The following is a 23,767-nucleotide window of genomic DNA, read 5'->3' as shown; positions in this document are numbered from 1 at the left end:
TTGAATCTCATAGGAACTCTATGTGGTACTAAGTCACTCATGTATCTTACCATGCAATATATAAAGTGTAAAATATTGTACTAATTCATTATATATAAATGATTATGGTGTGTTTAAACTTATTTCATTAATTACTACATATTTTCTACACTCACAACAATGTTTGGCAACTCGCTATATAATTAACTTAAATCAGTTAAATCCACCATGCAATGCATTTCCTTCCAATTTTTTGTGATAAACTAATAGATAATTGGCTAAATAAATGTGATCCTTATATGTATATTCCCATCCCTACCTAGCACGAGGCCTTTTGGGAGCTCACTGGCTTCGGGTTTTGTTGGAACTCCGAAATTAAGCTAGTAGCACGCGAGAGCACTCCCATGATGGGTGACCCATCGGGAAGTTCTCGTGTGAGTTCCCAGAAACAAAACTGTGAGGGTGTGGTCGGGGCCCAAAGCGGACAATATCGTGCTACGGTGGTGGAGCAGGCTCGGGAAGTGGTCCCCCTGGGCCGGGATGTGAAAATTTGGTATCAGAGCCTAACCCTGGCAGTCGTGTGCCGATGAGGACGTCGGGCCCCTAAGGGGGGTGGATTGTGACATCCCACATCGCCCAGGGGAGTGATCCTCATATGTATATTCCCATCCCTACCTAGCACGAGGCCTTTTGGGAGCTCACTGGTTTCGGGTTCCATGGGAACTCCGAAGTTAAGCGAGTAGCGCGCGAGAGCATTCCTAGGATGGGTGACCCATCGGGAAGTTCTCGTGTGAGTTCCCAGAAACAAAACCGTGAAGGCGTGATTGGGGCCCAAAGCAAACAATATCGTGCTACGGTGGTGGAGGGGGCCCGTGAAGTGGTCCCCCCAAGGCGGGATGCGACAATAAACATCCTACAAAGTTTCAATAAAAATTTTCAAGTTTTTCTTACAATTTCCGTGGTTTTTATTCAATTTTTATCGATATCGATAATATCCCAATATTTCCATCGAAATTTCCGTGTTTTTGGACTATCGATATTTCCGATATCATCGATATTTTAGACCTTGTTTGAAACGTACTCATTTCTACAAATTTAGTCTTCCTAACATTATCTATATAAGTATGATCTGTGGGTTCCATTGAAAAGGCTCCTCGCACGAGCAGAGGAGTAATTAATAAAAGAAGTTGTTATTGATACTTTGAAAATTTTACTTTAATTGCTAGGAACATTCGCTTGATAAATTGGTCAGTTATTGCTTATCTTCCTCCTTCACAACCCCTACGATATCTAAAGTTCGTATCTTGAAGCGCTCAAGCTTATGTGACAACTCCTCCATTGATCCTTGCAGGCCGCGCGTAGCACCCTTTTGCACGGTGACTTGACCTTTGTTTCCATCCACGTTCAGTAGTTGTTCTGCTATTCTTGCCGGAACTGTTTCACGAAGCTCCGAAATGAATCCACGTAACCCATCAACAGCTTCCCTATCTTCCTCTTCCGCTGGTGGCGTGGTTGGTGGTGCCGCCACATATACATGCTCATGATCAACAAATTGTCGTGGAAGTCTGCCGTCTGTGGCAAACGACTCGGAATCGGTACTAGTCATATTGTCTATGCTAACTGGTTTTGTAGGATAAGGAAATATTGATGCTAACTCCGATATTGAACTCATCTTGTAGTCTATTGGTCTTCTGGGTTGAGGAAATTCAACCAGTCCTGAAGTTTTCCCTGCAAAGGTTTCTGAACTCATGATTCTGTAAAAATAGACGCAGCTTCGAACATAAACGATGTGATTTCCAACAATAGAAAATAGGGTTTGAACTTTGAAGAAAATGCGATAGCAAATGTCGTAAGGATATAAGATGTATGTATCAAATCATTTCCATGCTCGGGTATATATAGGGAGTGGGACGTGAGGATCTTGAGCATGACAACTGGTCGAAATATAAAAATTCAAAGGTTGCAGTTGAAAACAGTCAACATTACGAAAGATGAGTTGAAAAATCAAAATTTCAACTTTGAGAAACAGTCAAGCCTTCAAGCACAAGATAAGAGACTAAAGTTTGATTTGCGTCCTGATTAAATATTCATAGTCTAGCCTTCAAACTTTGCTAATCGTTGATTTAAAGTTTGATTTGTGTCCTAAATCCTAATCAAATATTCATAGTCTATTTGCACATGCATGAATGTGTATGCATTTTTAATTAGTGAGAATATTTTTTTGATGAAATGGGAATTACTGTGGCGGCATAGCAGATTGATTCGGTCTTGGTCTTCCATGACATAGGTAAATACTAAATATGTTTGGTAAATAAATACACAGGAATTCTAGTTACGTTGTTTTGAATAATGAGGAATTAATGTGTAAAGATAGCCTCCAAGTTTAGAAGTGGTTAAAGTCGTCACTAGCATAATAGCATTACAGTATAGTAGTATTTTTTTCTTCACACATAAATATATGATCTTAAGTTCAACTCTTACAAATGCAAATTTGATACTAAATTAAGAGCTGGTTTGGTATTGCTGTGCTTTGAAAAAAAGCTGCATTTACTGTGCTGTGAGAATAAGCAGCTGTGAAATAAAGCAGCAGAGTGTTTGGTAAACGTTTTGTAGATGTGTTTTTGAAAAAAAAAAAAAAAAAAAAAAAGCAGTATTATAATGTTTGGTAAATGTAAAACAGATGTGAAAAAAAAAACCGGTTTTTCAAAGCTGGGTTTTGTAGCTTCTTGTTTTTGGCTTTTTTTTCACCCAAAACTGTGATAAAAAGTTGAAGCTGAATGTTTACCAAACATAAAAGCAGCTCCCAGCTTTTTTTTATACCAATTTTTTTCAGAATCACCTCAGTATCAAACCAAACCTAAGAAGGGTTTGAAGTTGGGTGACCGTTGGTTGGGAATTACTAACCTTTTTTCTTTTACCTGTAGAGGCCTGCTTAATGGGGGCAAGAACGGGATTCCCACCCTCATCTCTATTTTCACCCTGAAACACATTTAATTTGATGTTGGAAAATTAGTTTTAATATTATTGTTATTTTATGTTTTTTTTTTTGGCTAGGATTAGGATTATGTGCCCGTTAGGTTTATTTGTCTTACTCATTAAGTTAGGGTTTGCTCTTGTTTGTCCTATAATTTATAAATAGGATGGTTTGTACTGTACTTAGAAGTCACTCAGTCACAATGTAATCCTTAGTTTATAGCCATCACGACAATCTTTCTTTTCAGTTTTAATAAAATTATATTCGTTTTTAGTCGGTTTATTCATCAGTTTGTTTGTTTGCCATGTGTACTCTATTTTTCAACTTGGTATCAGAGCATGTTTGATTCTTCGAGGTTTAATCTGCTTCTAGTTGGTATCAGTTTGTCTATATTTTATTTTGGTAGTGTATATGTATTATATGAATGAAATATATTTGCAGTATTACATTACGAATCTTTTATTATTGTGTTGAAGAAATAACTGGCGGAGGGGCACCGAATTCGGACGTGGTCCTCGATTATCCGGCGGAGGGTAGATGGTAATGGGCATTCCAGACTACCGTTCACTCCGTTGTCATCCCTACGCGTGATGGATATAAGCTTAAATAATCTAAGATAAAAATAGCAAACTTAAAAAAACAAAAAAGAAATCACCATCTCTTGCCCACTACCTTTCTAATCATGCAATTCTTTAAACAACTCAAAAAATTAGATGGCCTAACCTGCTTGACGACTTGATATGTATTTTAAGTGCAAATTAAGGTGACGGCCAATATAGTTGAGTTTGAAATTTCTATATAGGGTGATGATATCCACAAATCTCTTTTCACTTTCCACACATTTCTTATTAATTTCTGTCATTTAATTATTTTCATTTTATTCGATTCAACGGTCGAAAATTGAAAGGAGTGTGTGGACAATGAAAGGTAAAAAAGAGTGTGGATAACACCACCCTTCTATACTAATACTTGACCAATTTCTTCCTTCTCATTTTTTTTCCTTTTTCTTTGCCCCTATTTTCTCCCAAACCTGCACCAAGTTCATATTTGCTTTGCAGAAAAGGCATCCATGCTTATTGTTTAGTAGAGTCTCATTGAACTTTCCCCACCGCTTTCAGAAATGCTTTAATTTTCGAATGTATTAATGTTACTAATTGCGAGAGGTTTCTCTTTCTAATTTTGGTTTACTTGCATGTTGATCTCATTACCATTTCACTGCATAAAATATGCATACTTAGGGTAGAGGGTAGAGTGTGAAAAAAGTTCCACTCCAAAAATTTAGGATTGTCGTGACCAACAACAATAAGTGACCTCAATCGATAATATTTACAACCTCAATCATGTGCGGACGCTTACAGGTAAGATTTTAATATATATATATATAAGACACTAACTGTAGAATTGAAACATATCAAAAGACCTTAATGTCATATTATAATCCTAACTGGTGAGCGTCTAACACTATAAAAATCAATAAATATTAATCAAAAACCATATCTGTAAGTTTTTAAGGATGGTAATAACTCAAAACAGTGTAGAAGGTCTGCATCAAGGTGAGTATCAACAAAATCAGAGCAGCAAACGCAGATATGAAGGACCATGGAGTATCAAAGTAAGTGTACTTGAAGCTAGCCCATTGAACATGCCAAGTATTCCCATAATAGTGATGCACATCATTGAACAACTTAGCCAAGTAACATCTATCCATATCAAAAGCCACATCCTTCCCCAAATTATTAATAAATCGAGCAACTTCCCCATCGTTCCCAAAGCAATTCTCGATGATGTTATGGTCACTCAAATACTCAACATCCTTGTATGTGTTCACAAGGCAATCGAGCAATGTGGCGTAGGTGGTGAAGTGCTTAGAACTTGACTTGTGGCTTTGTTCATAGGCCACACAATTCAGTAAGAACGAGCTCATGAAATCGTCGATTGCTATAGGCGGCATTTCGATGACACCGCGCTTGAATTTTATCACCAAGAAGCTTTCGTCCTTGCCCTGATTGAGCTTGATTCCGGCACGGCGAAGCTTCGAGACACAGTGGATGGTATGTGTTGGGATGGTATTGCTGCTACGTGTCTCTTCATGGCCTGGTGGTATAACACTTGAGCGTAACAAGTCAAGCAAATGCATACCTGTAAACAAGGTATAAAACATCGATGTTAACATATAGAGGGTCAGAAAATTCATGTACCGAAGAAAATCTGTGTAAAAATATATGAGAAAAATATTGTATCTTATATTAGTGTTCTTTCCAAAAAAAATGTAAAAGCTTTTGAGTTTACTTCAGGAGCAACTCCACCTTTACAAATTGACCCACCTATTAGGTGATTCAATCCCCCAACCACCCCAAAATCTGCTCCAGCCCATGCCAATTGCCCCACATATTGGGTGGGCCCATCTCCCACGGGCCACGCAGTCGAACAAGAATGGCCTGAGGCCTTGCTTGAGGCAATCCAACGTCACTCATGTTCACATCCACATCACCCCTGTCCCAAACCTTGGTCTATTTTTCTGCTTCATTACACCCAGATTCATGAGAATCATATGTTAACTAAAATTATTGAACTCGATGCTTGAAGGTAGGAAAATAGAGTAGGGTTTGGGTCATGGGCGGATCCAAAAATCAACAAAGAGAGCCACCTGAACAAAAATTCCATCTTTTTTTTGTTTTTTTTTTTTTTGACAAATCAAGCTAATTTTTCAACTTGATACATAAATCCCTGATTTTTTCTTTTCTTTTACCTGTGTATTAATTTGTAATCTAATACTCATTCATGTTGGCAGAATATATGCAATTTAAGAAGGTTTTAGACATAAGAGGTGATCCTGAGAAAACAAAGAAGAGAGGAGAGGCAGTTAATAACTTAATATTGTCACGATTTTGGCAAAATAATATAATTAAGCATCTCGCACGGGGAAATTTGGGAGGGGGCATGTGCAACCCCGGGCCTATGTTCTCTCGGCCTCTATTAAGATAGGTTAAGCCTCGTTCAAAAAAAAAAAAAAAAAAAAAAAAAAAAAAGAAGATAGGTTAAGCATCCCATCACTTTTCAAGTAACAAAAAACAAAACAGAGAAATTAATTTTAGAATATCGTTGAAGTTTGAGAGAGCATGCCTGTAAGATTGTGGTGCTTTTGAATGACATGATCAGACCTCTGCATATGGTTGTTGAAGAATTCCAACGCAAGCAACGACAATGACTTCCCATTTTCTTTATGTTCTTCCATAGTTGTGAGATCAAACAAGGTCAGAAGAACAAAGTAGGGTATTTGATTTTGAAGCCTAAGAAAATCCCTAGCCAAAAATGGGATTATCCAAACCATGTTGACAAGAGGATCGTCACGCTCGAACCGAACCAAAAGCCCGAATTTTCGAAACAATTCGATTATAAAGCAACTATCAAGAGCCAACATTTCCAAAAATTCATCCGTGCTAAGATTTATGCTTTCTGAGTAACACTCTCTAGCTTTTTGTTCCAATGGCTCCAAGGCCTTCAAGTAGTCCTCTAAAGTCAACCCTTTGGGCTCTGTCCTTGCAAGCAAAGAACCCAGGTATTTCCACTTGTGCTCTTCGATCATCTTGAGACGTGGCTCTCCTCTGTGGTAAGGACCGATTGAGACGATGTGGGGGTTGTAAGACTTACCGTTTATGTCGACAAGGCTCTGTGGGACTCTGAATATGCAGCAAGAGGGTTTTCCTGCTGCATTGCTTAGGAGTCTTGGGGGTTCTGAGATCATCTGGTACATGGTACCCAACCGATCCTTGTTCGCTTCCCAGATGCTGATTGGATGGTAGTTGTTGTTGGGTTGTTGCTGTTGTTGCGGTGGATTGGGTTCCATCTGAGTAGGTGCTTTGGAGGTGATGATGGCTGTGGTGATGAATTGTGGTGGTGAAATTTGAAGTTGCTTTATTTCTTCTGGGATGGAGATTAATCAAGGGAAGACAATTTGGTTTGATTGTCCAGCAAGACAATGACTAGGGAGAATTGATAAGTTTTAACGAAACACTCATGATACTGTTGACTTTTAACGAAAAGTCATATTTTCACTTTTCTCTGGTATTATTCACTAACCTTTATTTGTCATTTTCATTAAAACTAAAGTTTTTTTAGATTTTTCGTTAGTTTTTCTTACAATTAAATGCCACTATAAAGGTCAAAGCTTGCTAAATCCAACTACCAATTTATTGGTTGATTGCTCTAGCTTTTGCAACATCACCACTTAATACTATGATCTAGTAATATTCTTCTTCATTTGTAAGTAAAAAGTCTTAGATTCAATTATTGCCAAAGACGAATTTGAAATCCAACAAATAAACTTTTACTGTCATGCTATCTTAAGATTCTCACTTTGAGGACCCCTGAAGACCAAATGCGTATTAGCCACAAAATTATATTAATTTAAATCGAAATACTGAAAATATTTGACAACATAATAAACCAAAGCCAACTTAAAGCCCATGAATTATTAGAAAACTCATGTTCCTTAATGTAGATGATATCATTTGTTATAAAAAATAAAAAATAAAAAAAAAAATAAAATCCTCTTGCAACATCAAAGTCCATTATGATATTTTTATTTTAGAAGTTTAAAGACCATTATTAAGAAATTCAAACTGAATTTGAAACTTGGAATCAATTTCATGTTAGAGTTGGCCCGTACCATAGAAACGAGGAAAACTTGTTTGCTCCTGCATTATGCATGCAGAAAATCATAGTAAAAGCATTTTTAAAACTTGCAGGAAGCAGTTTACGGCTATATATCTGTCCCCTTCCGTCAAGAGACATCTTGTGATGCTCTTTCGGTTAAAAAAATACCTTATAGTATAATTAATCCACAACACCACCATTCATAAGCAACTGATATATTTAGCGGTTATGCGTAAGTAAGTTAGCCCATTTTATTCGATAATAACTAGGTGATAGTACTTCATTAATTAATAACTTAATACTTCCTCAAACACAGAATATCTCTTTCAAGTGGTCGTGCCTTATTTTAGGTCGATTCAAACTTTTATACTTGGATTTGATAGTTTAGTGTTACTTTTTTTCGCAATAATAAAAATGTTTTAGATTTGAATTTTCCAGACGATTAACACACAGGAAGGGTGATTCATGATGATTCTAATATCACATTAATTGAAGCGTCCAACCTAAATATATATAAAGATTTTGACGAAAAGAAGATGTTGAAGATTGCGACAATCAGGGATGAGGCTTCGGCTCTATAGGAAAGTATCTTTGTATTAAATTAGTTTCTTGTCTCATAAGTCAACTTGTAATTACCTAGTTTAGCACTTAGCTTGTGTATATAGGTTCAGCTGTATTCCTTTTCTCAATAATTCAATACGAAAACAATTGTTTAAAACCATATTGGTTTTCTACATGGTACCAGAGAGATAATCTTGGGACCGAAGAAAATATTAAACCCTAGCCGCCCACCATGGCAGAGCACAACGATAAACTGAACCCATCTGGTTCAACGAAGGCAACCACTTATGATGTCAACCATGCTTATTACTTGCATCATTCTGATCAGCCGGGAATGATGCTCGTTTCTCAGCCGCTCACTCCAGACAACTACAACACCTAGAGCAGGGCGATGATTGGAGCATTGGAAGCCAAAAACAAGTTGAGTTTCGTTGATGGAACTTTCAAGAAACCAGAAAAGAAGGTCGCTGCAGCAGACTTGCATCAATGGGATCGATGCAACAGTTTAGTTAAAACATGGTTAGTAAACTCCATATCACCGGAAATTCAATCAAGTATTATTTACTGTGATCTTGCGTATCAAGTTTGGGAGGACTTGAAAGAACATTTCTCTCAAACGAACAATATGCAACTGTATCACATTGAGAGCGCGATTCATGATTGCACCCAAGAAACAATAACTGTGAGTTCTTATTTCACCAAACTCAAAGCATTATGGGACGAAAGAGATGTTGCGATCAGCCTACCAGATTGCGACTATAACACCTTGCAACATGTGTTGGCCTTTCAGCAAAATCAAAAGGCCATTAAGTTTCTCATGGGACTTAATGAAACCTTCAGTGCAATAAAGGATCAAATCCTCTTAATGGATTCACTTCCACCAGTCAATAAGGTATACTCTCTTGTGCTACGACATGAGAAGCAACATGACACTACTGTAGGAAAATCATCAGTACATGAGGCTGTGTTTGCGGCTAAGGGACCCGACTCCAACAAGAAATATGCTGATGTGAAGTGTACTCGCTGCAACAAAAACAATCACACCACTGAACCTTGCCGTGCCCATTTAAAATGTGAATATTGTGGCTAGAAAGGCCATACGATAGATTATTGTCGAAAACTGAAAAAGGCGGATCCAGAGCAACAAAGAAGCCATCCTAAGCAGGAGAAATCCAGGGGTAACAATGTTTCAAGTAATCTTGACAGACAGGAATTGTCAACTTCCTTCCCATTCACACCAGATCAGTGCAAGCAAATAATGACCATGCTCAAGAACAACAAAGCCAAGGCGCACAATGTTGGTAAAAATTCCTCTCTAAATGATCTCTCAGGTAAAGCTTTTTCCTTCACTTCTCATGGTCAGAAATCATCATGGATCTTGGATAGCGGTGCCACAGATCACATAATTACCTCACATACTTTGTTAACCTCTTCTGTGCCTGTTAGGAATAAGACCGTGAATCAGCCCGATGGTACCTATGCTGCAGTAACACACATAGGGACCATGCAATTTTCCACAGATTTTGTCTTACTTGATGTTTTTTGTGTCCCCATTTTCCAGCTCAATCTAATCTCCATTAGTCAGCTTGCCTATCAGTCCTTGTGTATCACGATTTTTCTAAGTCATTTTTGTGTGATTCAGGACCTTCGTTAGGGGAAGATGATTAGGACGGGGAGTGAACGAGAAGGACTATATTTTTTGGACGGCACCAACAGAAGACCTACCATATCCACCACTCATGCTGTTCAGAAAATATCACCACACCTTTGGCATCAACGCCTAGGCCACCTTTCTGAACAAGCTCTTCGACATACTTCACTCTCTACTCTTGCCCTTGGTTCTTGTATTTTCAATAATTGTCTTGTGTGCCCTCTAGCCAAACAAACAAGATCTCCATTTCCAATAAGTGAAATTTCAACTATCATGCCTTTTGAACTTTTACATATTGATATTTGGGGGGGTTTTCGCATTGCTTCACTCATTGGAGCATAATATTTTCTCACAATTGTTGATGATTACACTCGTTGTACTTGGATTTACTTAATGAAGCACAAATCTAACACACGACACCATTTGATCAATTTCATCAACCTTGTTGAAAATCAGTTTTCTCACAGAGTGAAGACAATTAGGAGTGACAATGGGCCAGAATTTAAACTTGTTGATATTTACTCCACAAAAGGCATTTTCCATGAAACAACTTGTGTGGCCACCCCTAAACAAAATGGGGTGGCTGAACGCAAACACCGTTACCTTCTTAACATTGCTAGGGCACTCCTCATTCAAGCTAACCTGCCTACCAATTTTTGGGGAGAAGCCATCCTCACCGCAACCTAACTCATCAATCGTACACCCACTCAAGTCTTGCATGGTAAAACGCCTTACGATCTTTTGTTTCACAAACCACCTAAATATTCACATTTGAAGGTTTTTGGCTGCCTTTGCTTTGCATCCACACACGCACATCATCCATCCAAATTTGATGCTCGGTCCACCCCATGCATATTTATTGGTTATCCATATGGCAAGAAAGGGTACAAGGTTTATGACCTCCATACACGAAAAATATTCATCTCCCGTGATGTGCTCTTTCGTGAACATACATTCCCTTTTAACACACCTTCCGCATCACACTCTGACATGAACCATCCACCACTATACCCATCTCTACCTAACCTAGCTGATTACTCTTACGATCCATCACCTATTCCACTCACAACTACCAACATTGACTCCTCACATAACCATCCTACCCCTTCTACTCTTCACGGAAACAATGTCATCGACGCTGTGCCTTCATCTGCCTCACCTTCCATCGACACCCCCACTACCCTAACCCTTCCCACCCATGACGCCACCTCATCTCAGCTTGCCTAAACATCTAGTCACTCTTCCACCCGAGCCATTCGACCACCTCCCTACCTACAACAATTTCATGTTGGTGTCAAGTTACCTTCTCGCACCAACCAATCATTGACTTCTCACGTTAAATCACACAAAGGTAGTACTTCTCACTCTCTCTCTTACTTCCTATCTTATGATCATTTGTCCCACACTTACCATGCCTTTACCACCTCACTTTCCCTTGTCAAGGAACCTCAAAATTATTTGCAGGCTATTCAAGATCCTAAATGGTGCCAGGCCAAAAGAGATGAGGTTTCTGCTCTTGACGCCAACCACACTTGGACTCTTAAACCCCTTCCTCCTGGGAAGAAACCCATTGGTTGCAAATGGGTTTACAAAATCAAGCTTAATCCAGATGGTTCTGTGGAACGCTACAAGGCCCGCTTGGTCGCAAAAGGATATACACAAATTGAAGGTCTTGATTACAAGGAGACTTTTGCTCCCGTCGCTAAGATGGTCACCGTTCGTTTACTCATTGGTGTTGCCGCTGCTCAAGGTTGGCATTTGTATCAACTCGATGTCAATAATGCCTTCCTCCATGGAGACTTACTTGAAGATGTTTACATGCGACTCCCACCAGGATACGGACGAAAGGGGGAGACACTCGTATGCAAGCTTCAGAAATCCCTTAATGGACTTAAAAAGGCTTCAAGGCAGTGGTTCCTGAAGCTTTCTTCTGTGCTCAAGGCTGCAGGTTATCGACAGTCTAACGCGGACTATTCTCTGTACGTTCGATCCAAAGGTGCAAGTCTTACTGCTATTATTGAGTATGTGGATGATGTGATATTGGCCGATAATGATCTCTCATTCATTGAGAAGACAAAAGAATTTTTGGCCAGCAAGTTCAAACTCAAAGATCTAGGAAAGTTAAATTACTTTTTGGGCATTGAAGTTGCAAGGTCATCTCAAGGTATATCTTTGTCACAACGAAAATATGCCTTGGAAATATTAGAGGATACTGGTTTTCTTGGAGCTAAACTGGCTCGATTCCCTATGGATCAGAACCTGGGACTCACACAGACAGATGGTGAGTTGTTGAAGGATCCATCCACATATCGTAGACTAGTTGGTCGTCAAATTTATTTGACAATCACTCGGCCGGACCTGGTTTACTCTGTCCACATTTTAAGTCAATTTATGGACAAGCCTAGGCTACCACATTTAGATGCAGCACATCAAGTTTTGAGGCACATAAAGGGGACACCAGGACAAGGGATCATGCTCTACTCCACCAGATCCCTTCAACTGAAAGCATATTGTGACGCTGATTGGGCAAAATGCAAAGATACAAGAAAGTCAGCCTCGGGCTATTGTATCATGCTTGGAGACTCACTTATATCTTGGAAAACAAAGAAGCAAACCACAGTGGCAAGATCTACAGCGGAGGCAGAATATAGAGCCATGGCATCCACATGTTGTGAGATAACTTGGCTAAGATATGTGCTTAATGATCTACATGTTCATCATCCGAAACCTGTTACTTTGTTCTGTGATAATCAAGCTACCCTCCATATTGCATCCAACCCCGTATTCCATGAGCGGACGAAACATATCGAAATTGATTGTCATTTGGTTCGAGAAAAGATACAAGAAGGTCTTGTCAAAATTGCCCATGTCCGAACTCTACAACAACTGGCAGATTTGTTTACCAAAGCACTAAGTACCTCTCAGTTTGAAAATCTTCTTAGCAAGTTGAGTATAATTAACATATACTCCAACTTGAGGGGGAGTGTTGAAGATTGCGACAATTAGGGATGAGGCTTCGGCTCTATAGGAAAGTATCTTTGTATTAAATTAGTTTCTTGTTTCATAAGTCAACTTGTAATTACCTAGTTTAGCACTTAGCTTGTGTATATAGGTTAAGCTGTATTCCTTTTCTCAATAATTCAATACGAAAAAATTGTTTAAAACCATATTGGTTTTCTACAGAAGAAAACCTAAATATTAAGTTATTAGCAGTTGATAGAGATTCAAAATGGTACTATAAAATCAAGGGTCACAACCCCTCGAAAAGGAAGATTAATTATATCTTAATGTAACTCTATATGTCTCACTTGCATAGAATTGAACAAGCAACTAAAAGATGATCAAATTCAAATTAAGAATTGCTAAGGAGACTCTCTAAAAAATGAGACTTTTCATGAACTCTCTACCATTTCTTATTTTTGGCACAATGTTTTATAATGTTAGCACAAGAATTGACGCTAAATTGTGAGGTGACCGATAATCCATATAGAATTTCACTTTGAGAGAGTTTCTTAACATTTCTCCCACAGGGAACTGTCAGCAGTATTATTCCCCAAATCATCATCATTATAATTCCAATTAAAACCCCTTTGCATGCATGTTGGACAACTCCACCTCATCCAAATACAAAACTTTTCTCAACTCTTCTTTTTCTACCTTCTCCAACTTCAAAGAAGATGATGAAGAGGCTTTAACTTTAACCTCCAGAAATACCTCAGCTGCCTCTAAGGCAGCACATTGTATGTCCTTTCCAGTACAAGCATTCGACTCGAAGGGTGCGGCAAGGCACTTGCCTCGTTGGGAAAGTTCAATGAAGCAGACTAACCCTTGAGAACCAAAGCTGCAAGTGGCAGCCATGTCAGGGCTAGTGAATGTGCCGAGTCACATCCACGATTTCTTGTGATTCATTGAAGAAAGCTACGCAATGAGCACCACAAGGAATCCCTCAACGGAAGAGTACTGGTATATGTATATATAAGGGTGTATCGAAAGCTTACTTGATAGATTACTGATATCAAAGTATGAAAATCTGAAAATCTAGATCTCTAATTACTTTGTAAATGAGATAGGAAACAAAAACTTCATTTCTAGAATGCTTAGATTCATTAGGAGTATTGAATCATACATTGTATAATGAAAATAATGAACTAAAAATAATGATGCAAAATAATTACTGAAAATAGAGTTCTGAAATTAATTTATAAATTTGAAAACTTACAAATGACTGGGGAATAGATGACTGAAATGAGAAGTTGATGTATGCAAAAACCTCTCTAAATGAGTTGCGGAAATTAAAATTGTTTACAAATTTTCTTCGGATACAAGAGAAACTCGGAGAAGTTTTGAAATTTAGAAAATAAAATTTGAATTAACTTGCTAACTTAGGCTTTAGAGCCTTTCTTTTATAGACTGGGTAATAAGACATGAATAATTGCCTAATTGATTGTAGGAGCACGGAGTGTCTGTGGGACCACTGGTTGGATGACTGTTGGTTCATGCGTAAATAGTGGTTTGTCTAAATGATTAATATTTTGACTATTGATCTTGCACGCGGAGTAATTATTGGTACGACAATACTGTGGATAAATAGTATCTTGTTGGTTTACTGTTTAGCTTGCATGCAGAATGATCATGTCACAACGACGACATTGTAGATGAATAATATTTTGTCGGATTAGTGTTTGAATTTCTATCCTAGATGAATAGTGGTCTCCAAAAATTAATTTTAACTTCTGGTTAGTTTACTCGTACAAATCTTGACTATCTTTACAATCTGCCCATCTGAACTTTTGCTCTTCTTTTACTTGCTCGGTTTTAACTGTAGTGGTCTGCTTTAGGGAATATATATATATATATACACACACACACACACATACACACACAAAGCTGTAAACTGCTTCTTTCAAGCTTCCAATAAGTTTTTATCCACCTTCATCACGTTTTCAACAAAAGTGTTACTTATTTTCCTAAATTTAAGTTGATTTGTTTTGTGGAGATGGTCGATAGATTTTATTGGAATGTTTTTCAATTTCCCTAGTATATTAGAAAAATATATTAAGGTACAAAATTAAGAAAGTTTCATTACATTTTCGTCTTAAGTCTCCGTTTGTATTGGGACGGATGTGCGTGGTAGCACCTTAAAAGCGGCACAAAGTCTCGGAAGATAGCTAGGGTATGCCGAATCAAGTGCAGCACTAAACGATGAGAAACAAAGAGAGGTGCAACCGGTTCAATTCGAGCCCTAAAAAACAATGTCAAAATTGAACTGGCTTTTACATATCTGTTCTAATTTGGATCAAGTTCTGATATATTATAAACTAAGAATTTTATATGTAAAATAAAGAAGAAAACTGGTCTGAACCGGCCGGTTTGGTCTGTTATTTTGGCTACCCATATTATAAGTGACGGAAGCAAGAGCTTTGGGCCTAGAAATGCTAACAACAAACCGAACCAGGCTAACACCAAGGACCATACTTCAGGACCCAGAATTACTCAAAACATATTAGGTGTAAGATTGAAAATTCTGCAGCCCAACTCTGAGTCCAATCCAAGGGACGCTAAACTAGTGGTTACAAGCCAATGGGCATATGAGAAGAGACTTGTGAAGAGAGGAATTATAATAACGATACTCTACTCTAAACTCGTATGTTTTCGAGAAGAAATTCGAACTTAGAAGCATAAACACATCTATCCTAATCATTTCAAGTATAAATGCACATGCAAAGGAGGTTGCTATATAGCTGGCATCTAGTTAATAACTGATTAAATGGATGTAGATAAGTTTTTTTACTTCCACTCCCTCAATGTTTTCATAAAAAAGGTTTGGCTCTTTATATGTAAAGAGTCATTTCTTCTTGCATACCAATTATATTGACATGTGTTCAAAAACTTTTTATTTTGTGGTTTAGATGAGATATTTCGGTATATAGTCAAAGTAGATAGTCCTATCACTACCAAATTAAGTACTAATTAGTCACATTGAACTAATAATGTAAGGTTTCAATAATGTCAGTTCCTGCAAAGAGACAAAGAGAAGAAAAACAAGGCTTATCAATTTGTGTTTAATTGACTCAAGTCCTTAACTTTATTCGTTTGTTAAGACATTCTTCAACTCAATTCCTTGGCTTCCTTGCCAAAGAATATTGAGTTGGTAATGTGAAGGTTTCACTTTATTGGATACTTGACACTTTTTGAGTTTTCTAGTTGTCATACTTTGATGTACTAAAGTTTTATGCTCCTTTAACAAAATGATAATGATTTCCATGCATCGTTTCTTTTTATTAGTCTCATTGGACCGAGGGTTTGTTGTTCCCAATTTCATGTCTCTTTTGCATCTCTTTTATAATTTTTTGACATGAGTTCTTCAACTTCACTTCACAACTAACACAATTAATTTTTCACAAAATTAATTAAAACACTATAAATAAAAGATTTACAAAAATCAACAGTGAAGTAAAATTCCGGCAACCACACCACCCTATTGCCACTGTTACTTTTCTGTCGGCTATGCTTCCTTTTCATTCTCTATCAGTAACTCCTCACCCTATTCTCTCTTTAGATCTCGCACTTTAGATCTTGCACTAGATCGTGATCTCTGCAATAACGATATATAATAGCTTGCTTCAGTTGAAATCCGAAACGACATGAGGACAAGGAGGAGAACCAAAACGATGCAAAGTGACAATTAGAAAAGAGACACAAAAGAGATATAGAATGTGGGATAACAAACCCATAGAATTGGGGACAGCAAACCCTCAGCCCAATCGTTGTTTCTGCGCAAAAAAGATAATGATTTTCACGCATTTTTCTTCTTCTGCACTACTCTCGTTGTTTATGCACATTGAATCTCAACCGATTTGCTCATTTCAAAAGCCATAACAAATGTGAGGAGTGCAGGTAACCCTCAGGCATGTTACTATTTCAAGCCTATTTCCTGCTTCACAGTGCATGTCAGACTATACTCCAAGTGATCATATTTTGATTTAGAAAAAAAAATAATTAGAAGTTATGCCAAAACACTTTGGAATGGTCCCCTTAACATCGAACCTTTCCCGGTCGATTAATTTTCGAGTTAATCAAACTAGTTCCATTGCCATTCCTGCGCCAGTGGGCCAAAGATTGCAAGCTCAATCTCCATTGCAGTTTCTCCCATTTGATCTTGACTTTTCTTCCACCCGTCGAGCTCCTTTCGGAAATCTTGTTCCACCATCATGTCAATGGTGTTCGAGTCCACCTCTTTCCAACATTCAAATCTCTTTCAGGCCCTTCCCACCACGTCTTCTCTGCTGTCAAAAGCATCATCCACTTCTCTCTGTTCCTCGACAATGAGATCCATGAACAATATCTGCATTTCTTCGGGGATACTTTTGTTACAAGGGAAGTTTAATTTGGAAAGTACTTCTCTGAGAAGCCCTTCAAGAGTTTCTTCTCTGCTGCTATCCGATGTTTCTGACTCGTCATTCTCACATTCATCATCATTACCATCTTCTTCTTCTAGCATTCTTTTTTCGAGTTCAATTGGATCTAACCCCGCCAATTGCTCAAATCTACGACGCTTCAGCAGAAGGTGGTGCTTTGTTCCTGTAAATTCAATGCAGGAAAGACCAAAATTAGTAACTTGTTCGAAAATTCAAAATTGCTACAAGAGTTGTCCATACACTCAAAAATAACCTGTTACTTTGATATCACATTTAGGAACCAACATTTGTTACTCAGATAGGAAAACAAAATAAAGGCACATACACAAACATATACATGCCTCCAAAATTTATTAATGTGCAGTTCTAATTTTGAAACTTTGAACTGATCCTCTCCTACTCTCGTGTCCTATATACGGATCTTTATTTAACTGTAATAACACCGAGGAAAAACAGAGAACGGGGGAAACAACTCTCGTGCCTCCAACAGGTTCCATAACAAAACAGGAAGAAGAAATGCAGAAAATAGGTGAATAATTGCCACATTTTGAAGCAGGGCAATCAATGAGCCTATAAATGAACAAAAAGGGTTTGATCAAAACTGAAAACCGCTAAAAACTTTAAAAACACAATCACAAATTTGAAATGAATAACTAGGGTTGATGAACCAACACATGCACATTGACATCAGAAAACAGAACTGTGGGTCACATATGCAGTTATGATCACTGCAAAATTACGTATGTAACATCGATACAAAGACAACAAGCGTTTTGACCGACACTTCTGAACCGAAACACCGATAAAAACATGGAGAAGCAATCTGGCTATGGATCCCACAAAGATAAGCATGGTGTCATGACAAAAACAATCTTTGCTTTGAACTTTCATGTCCTACGTAACAAACAGTAACAAGCTCATTGAAAAGGACCACACAACCAGCAAACAAGGGTATAAAGATTCAAAAAAAGTTTAGTACAGCATGGGAATTATTACATGCTCAGCACATTGGCATAGCTGCACTCCAAATCAAAACCGTCTTCATCGTCATGTCCCTCATCATCGTCTTGGAACGGAGGGTCCAATAGAGAAACCGGACTGCAATGTTCCTTCTCTTCCTCCTCCTCCACTTCTGCTTGGAATTTCTGCAACCCCTCCTCCTATTAACACATCAAAACCCTAATCAAAACACTAATCACATGTAAGTAAGCAATATAATAATAGTTTACACTAAATCCCAGATCCATAATTGCATTGCTGATTGACTTTTCTTGTTAAATTTTAGAGAATGTGATTGCGCAAAGTGTGTAATTTTAAATACGTCGGGACTCCATGATGGGATCCAACACAAGAAAGCAAGGGCAAATTTGTCTTTGCAATCATACAAATTGACACATATGGCCCTCCAATCTGCCTAAATTTCCCACCCCAAGTCTATACAAATTGATCATGTTGCCGACAATTCTGTAAGCTCCCCAGTGAGTTAACTCGGACCGTCGTTAAGCATACCGAGTTACTAACTCGGTGCTTAAATTATTTAGTCATGGTAATAAAAAATAAAAAAAAGTTGGCAAGGAATTTGTATTATATGAATGAAATATATTTGCAGTATTACATTACGATTCTTTTACTATTTTGTTGAAGAAAGAACTGGCGGAGGGTAGATGGTAATGGGCATTCCAGACTACCGTTCACTCCGTTGTCATCCCTACGCGTTATGGATATAAGCTTAAGTAATCTAAGATAAAAATAGCAGACTTAAAAAAACAAAAAAGAAATCACCATTTCTTGCCCACTACTTTTCTAATCATGCAATTCTTTAAACAACTCAAAAAAATTAGATGGCCTAACCTGCTTGCCGACTTGACATATATTTTAAGTGCAAATTAAGGTGACGGCCAATATAGTTGAGTTTGACATTTCCATATAGGGTGATGTTATCCACAAATTCCTTTTTACTTTCTACATACTTCTTGTTAATTTGTGTCATTTAATTATTTTTAATTTATTCGATCCAACGGTCGAAAATTAAGAAGAATGTGTGGACAACGGAAGATATAGCACCACCCTTCTGTATATGGGCTAATATTTGACCATTTTATTCCTATCAATCTTTCTATTAATTTCTTCCTTCTCTTTTTTTTTTTCCTTTTCCTTTTTCTTTGCCCCCTATTTTCTCCCAAACCTGCATCAAGGTCATATTTGCTTTGCTGAAAAGGCATCCATGCTTAGTGTTTAGTAGAGAGTCTCATTGAACTTTCCCTACCGCTTTCAGAAATGCTTTAATTTTCGATTGTATTAATGTTACTAATTGCGAGAGGTTTCTCTTTCTAATATTTGGTTTATTTGCATGTAGATCTCATTACCATTTCACTGCATAAAATATGCATACTTAGGGTAGGGAGTAGAGTGTCATAATAGTTCCACTCCAAAAATTTAGGATTGTCGTGACCAACAACAATAAGTGACCCCAATCGATAATATTTACAACCTCAATCATGTGCGGATGCTTATAGGTAAGATTTTAATACACACACACACACATACATATACATACATATATATATATATATATATATTTAAACCCTTAGATCAAACCCATTTTAACGGTTAGAATTGCATTGGTCTATTAACTATTTGGAAATAAGAAGGGAAATTATACATTTATACCTCTGCAATAATGAAAATTATTATGATAATATTTTGATTTCTCTCTCTTCTCATCTCTTTAAATTCGAAAATAAAAACGGTTTATTCCTACCCAATCCTTTTGATGGTGTGGAGAAGAAGGAAGAAATAGGAAGAGAGTCCAAATGACATGGGATTCAACTTGTATGATTCATGGAGTTCTTGTAGTCACATATCTTATTTTCTTTTCTAATCTTTTGACATTTGAGGATAAATAAAAGATCAAATTTTGGATTACAAACACCAAAAAAAAAAATATATATATATATATATATATATTTTAAAACACGTTTTGGAATTAGGATGAAATGGAGGAATTACAGGCACCACCACCATGAACCCGAACAACACCAAAATGCTCCAAATCAAACTAATGACCTTCACCTGTATTTAGATCAACAATGTTCATACTTTGTTTTTTTCAAAGGAAGCCGCTGCTTGCAAACCAGTTGGTTGAAGTAAATTCTATATACTTTGGTGTTGAATGTATAAGATTTAATGGTGTTAAATCTTTTAAGATATACGGAGGAGAGAGAAACACTAATAATAATTTTTCACAATTAATGAATTTAATTTTCTTTCATATTACAAATTCAATTAGTAAATAAACCAATACAATCTTAACCATTAAAATAGCTTTAATCTAAAGGCTCAAAAGAAGTGTAAAAATATTTGTAAAAAAATGTGTCCCTTGATTCTACCCCTATATATATAAGACACTAACTGTAGAATTGAAACATATCAAAAGACCTTAATGTCATATTATAATCCTAACTGGTAAGCATCAACACTATAAAAATGAATAAATATATATTGCAAAAACCATATCTATAAGTTTTCAAAGATCGTAATAACTCAAAACAGTGTAGAAGGTCTGCATCAAGGTGAGTATCAACAAAATCAGAGCAGCAAACGCAGATATGAAGGACCATGGAGTATCAAAGTAAGTGTACTTGAAGCTAGCCCATTGAACATGCCAACTATTCCCATAATAGTGATGCACATCATTGAACAACTTAGCCAAGTAACATCTATCCATATCAAAAGCCACATCCTTCCCCAAATTATTAATAAATCGAGCAACTTCCCCATCGTTCCCAAAGCAATTCTCGATGATGTTACGGTCACACAAATACTCAACATCCTTGTATGTGTTCACAAGGCAATCGAGCAATGTGGCGTAGGTGGTGATGTGCTTAGAACTTGACTTGTGGCATTGCTCATAGGCCACACAATTCAGTAAGAACGAGCTCATGAAATCATCGATTGTTATAGGCGGCATTTCGACGACACCGCGCTTGAATTTGATCACCAAGAAGCTTTCGTCCTCGCCCGGATTGAGCTTGATTCCGGCACGGCGAAGCTTCGAGACACAGTGGATGGTATGTGTTGGGATGGTGTTGCTGCTACGTGGCTCTTCATGGCCTGGGGGTATAACACTTGAGCGTAACAAGTCAAGCAAATGCATACCTGCAAACAAGGTATTAAACATCGACGTTAACGTATAGAGGGGCAAAAAATTCATGTACCGAAGAAAATCTGAGTAAAAATATGAGAAAAATATTGTATATTATATTAGTGTTTTTTCCAAAAAAAACAAAAAAATTATTGGGTTTATTTAAGAGCAACTTCATCCCTACAAATTGCTTTGCCTATTATGTGATTGAATCCCCCAACACCTATTGGGTGGGCTCATCTCCCACGAACCAAGCAGTGGGCTCATCCCCCAACACCTATTGCTTGAGGTTCATACCCATGTCACCCCCTGACCCAAACTCTAGTCTATTTTTCCGCCTTCATTACACCCAAATTCATGAGAATCATACGTTAAATAAAATTATTGAACTCACCGCTATGGAGGCAAGAAAATAGAGTAGGGTTTGGGTCATGGGCGCGGCCCGAAATCGAACAAAGAGAGGCACTTGAAAGAAATTCTTTTTTTTTTTTGACTAACCAAGCTAATTTTTCAACTTGATACATAAATCCCTGATTTTTTTTTTTTCCCTTTACCTGTGTATTAATCACTAATCTAATACTTATTCCTGTTAACAGAATACATGCAAGAAGGTTTTAGACATAAGAGATGATCCTAAGAGGACAAAGAAGAGAGGAGGGGCATTTCGGGCATGTGCAACCCCGGGCCTATGTTCCCTCGGCCCCTATTAAGATAGGTTAAGTGTTCGGTCACCTTCAAAGGAACAAAACAAAACAGAGAAATTAGTTTTAGAATATCATTGAAGTTTGAGAGAGCATGCCTGTAAGATTGTGGTGCTTTTGAATGACATGATCAGGCCTCTGCATATGGTTGTTGAAGAATTCCAAAGCAAGCAACGACAATGACTTCCCATTTTCTCTATGTTCTTCCATGGTTGTGAGCTCAAACAAGGTCAGAAGAACAAAGTAGGGTATTTGATTTTCAAGCCTAAGAAAATCCCTAGCCAAAAATGGGATTATCCAAACCATGTTGACAAGAGGATCGTCAAGCTCGAACCGAACCAAAAGCCCGAATTTTCGAAACAATTCGATTATAAAGCAACTATCAAGAACCAACATTTCCAAAAATTCATCCGTCCTAAGATTTATGCTTTCTGAGTAACACTCTCTAGCCTTTTGTTCCAATGGCTCCAAGGCCTTCAAGTAGTCCTCTAAAGTCAACCCTTTGGGCTCTGTCCTTGCAAGCAAAGAGCCCAAGTATTTCCACTTGTGCTCTTCGATCATCTTGAGACGTGGCTCTCCTCTGTGGTAAGGACCGATTGAGACGATGTGGGGGTTGTAGGACTTACCGTTTATCTCGACAAGGCTCTGTGGGACTCTGAAGATGCAGCAAGAGGGTTTTCCTGCTGCATTGCATAGGAGTCTTGGGGGTTCTGAGATCATCTGGTACATGGTGCGCAACCGATCCTGGTTCGCTTCCCAGATGCTGATTGGATGGCTGTTGTTGTTGGGTTGTTGCTGTTGTTGCGGTGGATTGGGCCCCATCTGAGTAGTTGGCTTGGAGGTGATGATGGCTGTGGTGATGAATTGTGGTGGTGAAATTTGAAGTTGCTTTATTTCTTCTGGGATGGGGATTATTCAAGGGAAGATAATTTGGTTTGATTGACAGCAAGACAATGACTAGGGAAAATTGATAATATAATTAAATGCAACTATAAACGTCAAAACTTGCTTAATCCAACCACCAATTCATTGGTTGACTGCTCTAATTTTGCGATATTACGCTTAATATCATGATTTAGTATTATTCTTCTTCATTTGTAAGTAAAAAATCTTAAATTCGATTCTTGTCAAAGGAGAATTTGGAATCTAACAAATCAACTTGAGACCATCTCTAATAGTTGGGCTAAAAGCTAAATATTTTAGCCCGGAAAATTTAGTTTTTTGCCCAGAAATAGTTTTTCTGCTCCAACCGTTCTAGACTAAAATTTTAGCCCGGGATTATTAAAGAATGAACTTAAACTATTTTTTTGTTAGATTAATTTTTTTTTAAAAAAAATAAATATATAAACTATCGTAAATTAATTTTATAAACATTTTAATCTAAAAATTATTTAAATTCCGATAAATATTGGGTGGAGTCCACTCCAATTTCTGGGCTAAATTTTAGGGGGAATTTGGCATTGGTTTAGCATTTAGCATTTAGCATTTAGCCCAAATTTTTCCCTTGGGTTGGAGTGGGTTTGGGGAGAAATTTTGGAGAGTAATTTGGTTTTTAGCCTACCATTGAAGTTGGTCTGACAATCCTGCTCTATTAAGATCCTCAATTTGAGGATCCCTAAGGACCAAATGCGTATTAATCATAAAATTATATTAATTTAAATTGAAATGATGGGAATACCCCTA

General features: G+C 37.5%; 2 protein-coding genes and 1 long non-coding RNA gene across 3 annotated transcripts; all 3 read right to left on the bottom strand.

Moving 5' to 3' along the window:
• Positions 1-4,423: 4,423 nt before the first annotated feature.
• LOC103955185 (UPF0481 protein At3g47200-like) lies at positions 4,424-6,862 on the bottom strand. Its single transcript, XM_009367066.3, has 2 exons — positions 6,077-6,862; positions 4,424-5,092 (listed from the first exon to the last, which is right to left on the bottom strand). Exons 1-2 carry the CDS (start codon positions 6,798-6,800, stop codon positions 4,461-4,463), a joined length of 1,356 nt encoding a protein of 451 aa, XP_009365341.3. The 5' UTR covers positions 6,801-6,862; the 3' UTR covers positions 4,424-4,460.
• Positions 6,863-16,152: 9,290 nt separating this feature from the next.
• On the bottom strand, positions 16,153-18,563 carry LOC125469871. The gene is made up of 3 exons (XR_007252174.1): positions 18,236-18,563; positions 16,552-17,402; positions 16,153-16,416 (listed from the first exon to the last, which is right to left on the bottom strand). It is a non-coding gene; the product is annotated as an uncharacterized LOC125469871 (long non-coding RNA).
• Positions 18,564-20,718: 2,155 nt separating this feature from the next.
• On the bottom strand, positions 20,719-23,135 carry LOC103955186 (UPF0481 protein At3g47200). Its single transcript, XM_009367067.3, has 2 exons — positions 22,183-23,135; positions 20,719-21,397 (listed from the first exon to the last, which is right to left on the bottom strand). Exons 1-2 carry the CDS (start codon positions 22,904-22,906, stop codon positions 20,766-20,768), a joined length of 1,356 nt encoding a protein of 451 aa, XP_009365342.2. The 5' UTR covers positions 22,907-23,135; the 3' UTR covers positions 20,719-20,765.
• Positions 23,136-23,767: the final 632 nt, after the last annotated feature.

The sequence above is a fragment of a genome, unplaced genomic scaffold (genome assembly GCF_019419815.1).
Source record: "Pyrus x bretschneideri cultivar Hongxiangsu unplaced genomic scaffold, Pyrus_bretschneideri_v1 Contig47, whole genome shotgun sequence".
Lineage (NCBI taxonomy): Eukaryota > Viridiplantae > Streptophyta > Magnoliopsida > Rosales > Rosaceae > Pyrus > Pyrus x bretschneideri.
Note: the sequence above shows the minus strand (reverse complement) of the source record. Positions and strands in the feature narration are given on the sequence as shown.

Bases quoted from the DNA above. Each gene is read 5' to 3' on its own strand.
- LOC103955185 (XM_009367066.3), bottom strand. From the start codon at position 6,800: ATGGAACCCAATCCACCGCAACAACAGCAACAACCCAACAACAACTAC. The intron at 5,093-6,076 runs GCATGCTCTCTC...CCTTGTTTACAG, and splicing joins AAAGCACCACAATCTTACAG to GTATGCATTTGCTTGACTTG.
- LOC103955186 (XM_009367067.3), bottom strand. From the start codon at position 22,906: ATGGGGCCCAATCCACCGCAACAACAGCAACAACCCAACAACAACAGC. The intron at 21,398-22,182 runs GCATGCTCTCTC...CCTTGTTTGCAG, and splicing joins AAAGCACCACAATCTTACAG to GTATGCATTTGCTTGACTTG.